This window comes from Triplophysa dalaica, chromosome 20, assembly GCF_015846415.1.
Source record: "Triplophysa dalaica isolate WHDGS20190420 chromosome 20, ASM1584641v1, whole genome shotgun sequence".
In the NCBI taxonomy this organism is placed as follows: domain Eukaryota; kingdom Metazoa; phylum Chordata; class Actinopteri; order Cypriniformes; family Nemacheilidae; genus Triplophysa; species Triplophysa dalaica.
Genome location: NC_079561.1, coordinates 1,702,521 through 1,713,590, shown reverse-complemented (window position 1 = coordinate 1,713,590; position 11,070 = coordinate 1,702,521). Strand labels below are relative to the sequence as shown.

Genomic DNA, 11,070 nt, shown 5'->3' with positions numbered 1-11,070 from the left:
ATGAGCAAAACTTCCAGAAATGCCGTGACTTGGAAAAATTCTAACCAACTCTTGAAATACGTCAGTGGGCTTATGTGCTTTAATACACAAACACACACACGCACACACAATGCTCAGCATGACACACCTGTAAAAGAGATCTTATCTGATGGGATCTCAAACCTCCCCCTCTGGTGTAGAGTTCCTGTGGTCGAGAACAGAGAGAGTATGTGCGATGATTGCATGCTCAGACAGCTTTGTATATTCTAGCATGAATCTCTAGAATATACAAAGATAGTAGATGATGATAGTCTTTAAGAGGCGAACGTAAATCCAGACGTATACAAAATAAGATTCTAACTGTCCTATTGACATACAAAAGATGCCAAACTTTCCTACTAAAATGTGATTGGGTCAAACTATAAACCTGGCATTAACATTCCTGCAGATCTTTGCACAGGTAGATATTGGGCTTATGCGTTCTTCTTGACAGTCCTCTACCCGTGCCATAATATTCAGCAAATTAAGCAAAAGACACGGTGCCAGCATGTGACAAAATCGCTACTAAACAAACACACAAAAAAAGTTGCTTTCCCAGGTGACTGTGAGAATAAGTCCTCGCGAATTCCATCAGATCTATAATCAGTCAAACCCCCACTGGCTTTTACCCACAAGCCAATTGTCTTCGCTCAGAATGCCTATAGAAATCACAGTAGGGGTGGGGCATTCCTGCTCCTGTCCAGACTTGAGCCCACAGAAAACATGCGTTTAAAAAGTGCTAAGATTTAGTGCTGCACTTGTCTGCCATTCAACGTGAGAGGAAGTTACCATCATTTACATGAACATCTGCGGCCGTGTGTCGCGTCAGCACAGCAAATGGTGTTGTAAAAACCGTGCTTAAGAAGTAGATTAAAGTTTAAACTCAACAACACAACTCGCGACAAAGACAGTTTAAGGAGAAACTTGCTCCAGACATCTGTAAACATACACAAATAATGATTCTGTTATAAACGGTTACAGTAAAAAAAAGAATAAATTAACTTTGTGCACTCAGTAGCGATTCACCTCGCGAGCTTTGTTTTATCAGATTTATTTACTTTAATTATTATAAATACAAGATAGATTTTTAACTGTTAAACACCTGACAAATTAAAACATGAGCATACATTATTTATTTCAAATTTGCAACACACAGCGAGTTAGAGGAACAAGGTGTGGTTCAGATTTATGATTGAGAGGGGTGCGGTTTACAAAAAAAGGCTTCTTCCTATTGGTCGTTGTCTGCTGGTGAAGTGGTGCTACCTGAAGCAGGTAGGCAAATAAAGACAGACCTGAGACAGAGGATCACACTGTGGCTCCTCACACTGGCACCAAAAGGACCAACTATAGACATTTCCTTCAGTTACTCACCTTTTTCCACACTAAAGGCTCCAGTCCTGCAAGCTAAGACAAAATATTTGTCTTCTCTTTTTTTATTTGTTTGTTTAAATGTTTTAGACTTAAATGGGTTTGGATCTAACAGCATGCAGAAGAAGGTGAGTGTCTCTACAGCAAGGTACGTAAGATTTATTACAGCAAGCATCCTGGGAAAATCGAATGCCTATTATTTGCTTTAAAAAATTTGTTTTAAGCTTTTTTATTTACAGCTGATTTCAAAGCCTTTCTTCATGACAATTAAAACGTATAATAATTTGATTTTAGGAAACACAGATTTCCTTAATCGTCTTTTAGGTAACTATGTATCAAACCACTTGAATATCAAACCACTTTGGAAACCCCCAACTCCTTGCCCAGAGGGGGACGGGGGTTAGTGTTGAGTTACAGTATTCTTCAAAATGCACAGTTGATGACAAATCTCAGACCTCTTACCTATATTACCTACAGACACAGAAGGAGAGACAGGTTTGGGCTCGCTGAAGGGAGAGGCAGAGTCACAGGGTATATAATCTCACACGCTCTCAGACTTTCACAGTTACATCAGCCTACAAATACTGGAATATCCTGAGCCTGCGAAATCAAATTGGCACGATGACAACTAGTTTGCAATTTCGATTTGAATCGTTCACATTTAGAATTAGCGCTCCATTAGAACAAGAAATGATGTTAAATAGTCTTACTGTGTTTTATTAACATTGTGTTTTGTCACAGGTATGGAAGTGCCGTCCTACTTTATCTTACCAGGATCTGCACTCGTTTTTCTCCATGAATTCTATCCTTCATTCCACCGGAGTCTGTGTAGCTGACCAATCAGATTTCAGTGGTGTGAAGTGTAGGAAACATGGTAATATCTCCTCATCTCCTACAACCTGACATTTTGAAAAAGGTTTTTTTAGACATGGCGCCACACTGCATTGACAGAAGTATGAACACAAGCTGAAATACAAGAACAGCATCATGTGCAGACCACAAACACACAATTTATAAAGTATGCATGCTAGCTTGCACTTGTAGTGTGATTTGTTTGCGGCTTGGATCAACGCATGCCTGTGACGGTTACACGCTAAACGCTGAATATCGAGCTCCTTTTTTCGCCATCCCAGTCCTATTGTGCAGGGAACCCTTTGAAGTTCACTATATCTAACTATCTTTGCAATGCAACGCACCTCACCCTGCCCTTCAGCGTAATACACAAGGTCTGAAAAACATGGCATGTTTGTTCATTTGCTATTGTGAAGACTGAAGAGGCAGGGCAAAAACACAAATTATATTCGACTCGCCACCCGTGATGTATTATGTATGGTCTCAACCCACACTAATAAACTTACTTTCCAAAGTGTGTGTGTGATGTGTTTTGTGTGGTTTTGCTTAATCCTGACAATAAACAGTGATAATAAAACAACCCTTACTCGCTCCCCTGGCATTTGTAGTGTGGTTGCTGCCGTTTTTAAATTGCAATTAGTCCCCCATATATTCTCTCTGTGACCTGCACTTTGCACTTTTCTGGTAAGGTTCGAAAAGCCGGCTGTTGAGCCTGGATATTATCCCACACAAAGCCACACAGAGTCGAACTGAGCTTGAAATAATGCCAGTGCATTTCAATCAAGCCCCTGCTCTTCAAAAGGGCTATAAAGTTCACCAACAATCGTGCCAACGCAAAGAAACTTCAACAGAATCGCTCGCGTCGTTTCTTGTAAATTATTTTCTCTTGGAATAGACATGTTGGGTTGTGCCTCTTAAATAAAAAATACATGCAAAGTTACAAAATATTGCCCCAAGGTTAAGCCTGTAGCTTCTTGCACACAGCAAAACACACTCTTGTTTTTTTTAATGTTAAATCATGTTTAGACACGATCAACACCTTTTAGGAACACTGGATAACAACTCCAAAGGCATGAACTCCAAGACATAACTGGATAGCACTGCACGTTATACGAACATAAATAATATATTCTCCTAAAATTAAACGTAAAATAAGTTCAGGTTTAGATACATGTGAGATTGACGGTTAACAAGAAAATTCATAAGAAACGATGACTTCTTATAAATATCAAATACAGCGACACGAGAAATGCCACTACGGAGAGTTAAATAAGTATTTATATTTGATTATTTTCAAATGAAATCACTTAATATTAGAGCAACATGCTGTAAATCACCTGATTAATCCAAAGCACACCGTTTGCCTATTTTGCATCAACAAGGTTTATATAGCACTTTAAAATGCCTTCACGCAATTCCAACCTTTAAAAGTACATGCACTTCATTTATTTCGCTGTAATTTTGCTTTTAGTATTGCTTGTTTTTAGCTTGCCAGGAGCTACGGTTGAGTAGTTCGCCATTAAATGCAGCCATCCTTTAAATTTATATTTAAATATGAAACTTTCCCAAAACGTCACGTCATCAAAGGTTGATAAATGCTCAAAGTCAACAGGCAGATGTACCAAGGAGCTGCCCAAAAAACAGAGACCCAGCGACCCAAAAATCGAGTCAAAACTCAGGATGGCGTAAACTTTGGCATATTGATGCAGGCTAACTCGCACCCGGAAACTCTCGGGTAATCAATGCCACCTACACCCCATTTCTGTGCCTGTTATTACACATCCAAGAACACCAGGAATCCATGGCAGCCACACAAAAAAATTACAAACGAAGGTTTTATGCGATCAATACAAGGTCCAAAAGAATATTTCAGGACAAAAGATTATGGTTTATTAAAACGTTGCTGCTTATATTTAATATACAGATGACTGCAAAATCTGTCTAGGCTACTTAGTTCAATGCTTTTTTCAGCCATAAGCAAACTAAACAGATCAAACACAACAATATTGAATAGTGGCTTTGCTTCTGCTGCATCTACATTTATGATTATGAAATCAAAATAAGAAAGAATTAAAAAGTGAAAGAGGAGTAGCTGAAGATGTCCTTCCCGAAAACCTTGACTATTTCCGGCTGATGATCATACCCTCCAGCACTGGCTATTCCTTTAGCACAAGCTGGCCAAACAGATACATTTGTCCGGAGAACAGATGATGTTTACTTTCAAGTTCCACGCGCAGTGAGCTCAAAACATGAAGGTGATTTGAAAATACACAAAAATAGAATTTCAGTTACAATGCAGACACAGATGCTCCTCCTCATCTTTCTCCTCAGCCCGGGTCTCGCTGAAGACACAGGTGAGCGGTTACTTGACAAAAATACACATAGGTTCTCCATCTGAGAAAAAAAGAGATGATACTAGAGGAGAGTTTATTCATTGAAGGTGACAGCGACGGAAGGGGAAATGTCGCTCCTATCGCACATCCCTGTTAATTGATTACACTTCTTCCCTGCGTCGCCGCGTCTGCTGCTCTCTTTCCATTCACAGCTGTTCTTTACGTACCTCGAAGAGTGATATCAGTGGCCGTCATCACAGCTGCCAGAAAGACTGTCAGGCCTGATATAGGCACACATAACTTTAAAACATGACTTTGCTAGTTTGTGTACAGTATATGTATACACGGCGGCGGCTTGTGTAGTGTATGTCCGTGAATGTGCTAGAGATGGAGATGAGCATTGCTATCATTACAGAAACCTCACAATGAGAAAATAAAGAAAAAAATAATACATTTACCGAATAAAACAGGACTGGAAAAACATAAACTAAACTGAAATGTCTACTCAAAAACTAAAACGTAAACCGGGGCTGGCTTTCCCGAAACCTTCTTAACGTCACGTCATTCTTAAGTTATACCTTAAGACTGGTAGCGATGTGTTCTTAAGAACGACGTAGTGATACGAAGGTTTCGGGAAACTAAGCGCAGACTTTTTGAAAACAAGTTAAGACCAAAGTCAATAAGAATTGAAAAGCAATGCAGTAAAATTCAGCCTTATGTTAGATAACCTCAAATCATTTCAAAGCGATTTACTGAAAATAAAGCAAAATCTAAATACTGGTTAAAGGGATAGGCTAGTTCAACCAAAATATAAAATTTTATAATTTTTTCACTTTTGTGTGGTTCAGAACCTTTATGTGACAGTATGTGGAATATAATGAAGATACTTAAAAAGTCAGTGGGGGTCAAGGCTGTTTGCTTACCAACGTTCTTCAAAACATCTTTTGTGTTCTGCAGAGGAAAGCAAGTCATACTGGTTTGGAATGACATGAGGGTGGTACAAAAAATATATTTTTAAAACACTTGGCTATCCACTTCATTCCAAAACACTAAGCAATTAATAGAAGTCTTAAGGATAACTGAATCTTCAAAACTTCCAATTCACATAATTAATTTATTTAAATGAATATTATAACCGCAATGCTTCGTGGTTGCTAAGTATGATGATTTCTAAGAACAAACTTCATATCTCTGTTATCGGGTCCCAGTGACATATCTAATTTTTCCTATATGCCACAGTGGCAGAGGACATTGGCCCTCACCAGCTGGAGCGTCTGGTGGTTCTCCTGACAGCGCGTGAGTGTGAGGAGCTCATCTCTGTTCTCTCTCACGGCGAGGAGAGCATCTTCCAACGCCTAGATCGTCTGTCTCCAGAAAGGAACCAGCTACAAACACACTCACGGAGACCAAGAAGTACAGGTAGACATTCTTCACAAAAATGGGATTGTTTTTCAAAGACTCATTCTTATTCGTAAATTATGCCGATGAAGTCTAGTATCAGTAATGCAGAAAGGTATTGGCGTGACTCATTGGGCGTCCATCATAAAACATTCGTAAATATACGAGTAAACTCAGAGTAATTCGTGCATAAAATAGACCTACCTAAAAACTCTCCTACGGATTCACAAATATTCCGTAAACGTCAGATTAGGTAGTAAAATGTGAGTATGTAAGTGAGTTTCAATTATTCGTAAACACGCTCATGCACGCTCATTCACAATTAGCATAGTCCCCGCCTATGAATTACAGCTACGCAAATTACGAATCTCGGAATGCTGTAATCCCGTGGACTTCATTCTCTGGTTTAGCTACATTATATTGCATAAATGCAAAACAGACTAGTATGCTATATGCTTACCAATAAATTAATCAATTAAACTGTGTCAACGAAAGGTTGACGAATTTTAGCCAGTTAAAATAATAATAATACCTGGTGCTCTTCTGAAACCGACCAGCTGGTGGCGCCTGAGAATGCTTTGGAGGCACTGCTGGTTATTCCGGATTCTCCTATTTCGAACAATATTACTTAATATGAAAATGCAGTTACCATTAATATTAACTTCTGGACTGTTGTGTATGATGGTTGGTCAATGTAGTGTTTGTCCCGCCTCTTGTCCACTGTGATTGGACGGCTGTGTAAAAAAGGACAGTGACGAGCAGCTCTGCCTTTTACCCAAAGTGATTAAAGACAGGGCAAAAGAACGCATGAAACATTATTATGATACATAGTTCAACAAAATGCAGTGTCATCAGTTTGTCTAAAAGAATACAGAACATTACGTGCGGTTTTACAAACTATTTACACCTGGTACATTTCTTTCGTACTTGCTAACATTTTGAAAATACGAAAATTTTCATGAATACGAATATTTACGTCAAAACAACTTTACGAACGAAGTACACAAAAAATCGTTCTGCTCGTGTTTCATGAATGAGGCCCAGTTCAGTGGTAAGAGCATTGCGTTAACAACGCAAGGTTGTGGGTTCGATACCAGGGGATTGCAAATACCTATGTAAAATGTAAAGAATAAAGCAATGTAAGTCGCTTTGGATAAAAGCATCTGCCAAATGCCTAAATGTAAATGTTTGTTTATCACTGCTGTCAGTGCAAAGAAAGCACACGTTTCAGTCTATTCATGTACAGTTGAGTTAAGAGGTCCACTCAACAGACATCTCAACCAATCTTAGTTCTGATTTTCATCAGAAATGAAATCTATCGAGGCATTGAGATGGGATTAAATTGTTTAATTGCCTGAACAATTCGAGAGCTGTTTGTTCTATTGCTGCCTGATCTTATCTGGCCCATGTTTGCTATTGTGTGTGTGATTGTCAGACCAGGAGACCCCCTGTCGCTCAGGGCTCAAGGACTGGTTGCAGACTCATGGCAGGCAGATATACTACGACAGGCTGTCTCGCGCACTGCAACAGATTGGCAGGACTGACATTGCCATAGGTCAGTTAAAGACACACACACAAAACTGAACGTTACATGGGTTGTCCCAGCAAACCACAATCACAATGTTTTTGGTAAACCTTTTTGTAAACCCCTACAACACCACAGCAACGTGCACCCTCAAAAACCACCTTAACATCTTCACTAGACAATGAATAGGATTGTCAGAAACAAAAAGAAAGTGGTCTGGGTGAAAGCGATAAAGCTTTTCATTATCTCTCCTGTCGTTTTTGCACACCACTGAAGCATCCAGCTAATTCAGAGCAATCCATCTTACGCTGCCACCCAAAAGATGAAGACCAGCAGAGCATTATGTTATTTTTATACATTTCTGATGGGACGCGTTTTGCACCCTGTCACTTCTCTGGCAGCGACTGCGGTCCGGTTTGCGCGCGACTCCGCAGTCGAATGGCATCGGATGCGAGGAGGTGCAAATGATCTGACAGCAGGCTCGCTGGAGCTGACACCAGATTCACTGCATGCCATCTGTTCCTTTCATCATCTCCGTTAAGAGGAGAGAGAGAAATAGATAAACAGAGAGAAAGAGGGGGGAAAATGACAAGCTCGACGGCTCAAAAACATCCTTCAGTCACAGCGATGCGTCGCCGAAAATACAAGCAAACACAGAAGCTGAAACACACAACGCTGAAATGAAAGAGCTTTAATTGCAGGTCTATAAATGGGCTATGATGAGGAGTAGCCACTCGGCAACAGCAACTTAGATAAATGGCATCCTTATGCTCCAGCATGCGTATCTCCTTCAGTTGTTCTGGCTTCATTATACTTGGTAAATTTATAGGGTCTGGCAGACTCAAGGTGTTCACGGAGGCCATTACTGTGTGTTTGATTTGATAATATGAGTTGCGTGTTGTATGAATATAAAAGGATTGCCGCAAATAAAAAGCAGGTGGAGTTTTTAGAATGATTTTAACAAACCGATTTGCATTAAAACTGTGCTGCGAGTTACATCTATACTAAATACACACCGGCAGGAATTAATGCAGTATTTGGATGTACTTTCTCCTGCAGAGGTGGGTAAGAACATCAACCAGGATAAAAATCTTGCTATCCAGAGATATGTAGAGGGATACCACGAGCTTGTTAGCAAAATGGCCGCCCAAGAAGAGAAGGACCAATCAGACCTTGAGGATAAAGATGGCCATGAGGAGGTGCTACAGTACTCAGCAAAACAGGGTGAGAGACAAGTATCGTAATGACCTATACTGGCATCTAAATTAAAATCATTACATTTAATTAAATTTGAAAAATGTTTGAGTGAAGAAATGCTTACAGATTTTCTTCTACAGTTTGCGCAATTCACAGTATTTCGTAGTTTCTGGAAAATAAACTTTTGGTAGTAAGATTGGTAACACTTTACAAAGAGGTGCTATTTGTTAACAATTAGTTAATGCATTAGCTAACATGAACTAACAATGAACAAATAATACAGCATTTACTAATATTAATTCATGTTCATTTCAGCATTTATTACATCATTCAAATCAAACGTTGTCACTGTTAACATTAGTTAATGCACCATGAACTAACATGAATAACTGTATTGTCATGAAGTAACATTGACAAGGATCAATAAATGCTAAAAAACTAAATTGTTCATTGTTTGCTATTGCATTTACTAATGTTAACTAACAGCACCTTATGGTAAAATGTTACCGAAAGTTTGATTAAAAAACCTTTACAAATTCGAAACAAAACAACCAAGCTGAGCAGAATACCAGAATGATAGAGGACTCTGTAATATCAAAACAGATCTCTATTGGTTAATAAGAATTACACATATATACAGAATAAATAGTTTTCTGAAGCAACTGTTACCTGTCAATCCATCATTCTAACCATTCTTGTTACTCATTGGTTGACAGCCAAAGGATTGACGTGGAAAGATGTGGATTTAGAGGTAAAACGGCATCCTGCACCACCGTCTCAACATCAACTACAAGACACAGTCTGGCATCTGCTTTACGGCCTTTTCCTTGGATTTGCTGGGGCACTGATCATGAGTGTGACCGTCCTGCTTATTAGCATATACGTGTCCCGTGGCAACAAAACCAATTACAAAACTACCCATCATCATCGTCCTCTACTTGGTTCTGAAACATCATCATCAAAACACAGACAGCGCCAAAAAGACACCCAGGATGAAACCGAGAGGCTCCCATTTTAATAAATGTTCGAGACAATTATCAAGCTGTGCTCATCAGTCAGTAATTCAATATCAAAGAGATCTGTCTTTGATGGCCAATGATGACCCGAGGTACTTGCAATAAAGCAGTTCTACTGGCTGTCATCTTATCCTGCGTGCTATTTAAACTACATTAGAAATAAGTTAGACAGCTGCACGTGCCAACACCTTCGCTTCCGACAGTTCCCACTGCCTCTCATAAAGATATTTCTGCAATAAAGCACCTGACAGAACATAATGACAGCAATCTGTTACCTCCATCGAGACCGCAGCCATTGTCCTGTCACTATTTTGATGGTTTGAGGGGAGGCTGTGCAGGAATGCGGCTTCTCTGCTGTTGCCTTGACAATGTAGGCACTTCCTGTTTCCAGAATGCGACAGTAGTGGTGTGCTCGTCTGGCATTGAGGAAAAACTAATTATCCAGCCTGGCTCCTTCTCCCCTGAGCTTGCACATACCCCTGAAGCAATCCACAAGGCTAATAACAATGACAATGCCGGCAGACAATGCAACCTACGAGAGACAAGATAGACTGGGTGGGTAAGGCACAAAAACACACAGGAGAGAGCGTCTGAAGGTTTGGAATGAGGTACAGAAAGAACTCATTTACTGTTTCACCACGATGTGCAAAACACCCGGAAATGAGTTCAAGTGGATGTTCATACACAAGCAAAATATCTCTCACACTGGCATCTGCTTTCTTTTTTACTCTTTTTCCTCTTCACTGTTAAGTGTTTCTACTCGCCTTTCTCTGCCTCTCTTTTCTTTTACTTCTTATATAATTTAACTAATTACTTCATTATACAAATCCAGGCTAATGTGCTCCTGGATCCAGACGTCATGGATTAATAGTGGTGCTAAGCAGCAATTACAGGCAATTTGTTCATAAATCAACATCTAAACAAATTATAGTGCCATGGAGGGGGGAGTTGTATGTTCAAAACATCAGCAGGCCAAGAGGCCACATACAAACTTTACATGCATCAGTCTCACATATTTAGAATCAAAATGATCAGTCAACTGATCCAACTAAGTTTGCTGTTAACTCTTTCACTGCCATTGACGAGTTATCTCGTCATTTAAAAAAAAACTGCTTCCCCGCCAAAGACAAGTTATTACGGCAATCAGTGTTTGTCCTGTTGTACAGCAGGCGGCGCTATTACACACCACTCGGTAAAAAGGACAGAATCCCAGAACCTAGAACGTATATGTTTTAGCGGTTATTAATGATTGTTCTGAGTGGAATCTGGGCGGAATCCTTGACAAAAAACGTTGATGCAAAATGATGCATTTTTGAAGAAACCTACCCACATCTACGGAGTGAAAAAAAAAATGAAGAAATGA

At 39.6% G+C, this 11,070-nt stretch overlaps 1 protein-coding gene across 2 annotated transcripts; it reads left to right on the top strand.

Moving 5' to 3' along the window:
- The first annotated feature begins 4,475 nt into the window (after nt 1–4,475).
- On the top strand, nt 4,476–9,827 carry LOC130409630 (transmembrane and death domain protein 1-like). Of its 2 annotated transcripts, XM_056733694.1 has the most exons (5): nt 4,476–4,592; nt 5,811–5,990; nt 7,405–7,524; nt 8,554–8,718; nt 9,408–9,827. In XM_056733694.1, the coding sequence occupies exons 1-5, from the start codon at nt 4,532–4,534 to the stop codon at nt 9,707–9,709; spliced, it is 828 nt and encodes a 275-aa protein (XP_056589672.1). In that variant the 5' UTR covers nt 4,476–4,531; the 3' UTR covers nt 9,710–9,827. The 2 variants fall into 2 exon arrangements, with proteins under 2 accessions (XP_056589672.1, XP_056589673.1); XM_056733695.1 differs by lacking the exon at nt 7,405–7,524.
- The last annotated feature ends 1,243 nt before the right edge of the window (nt 9,828–11,070 follow it).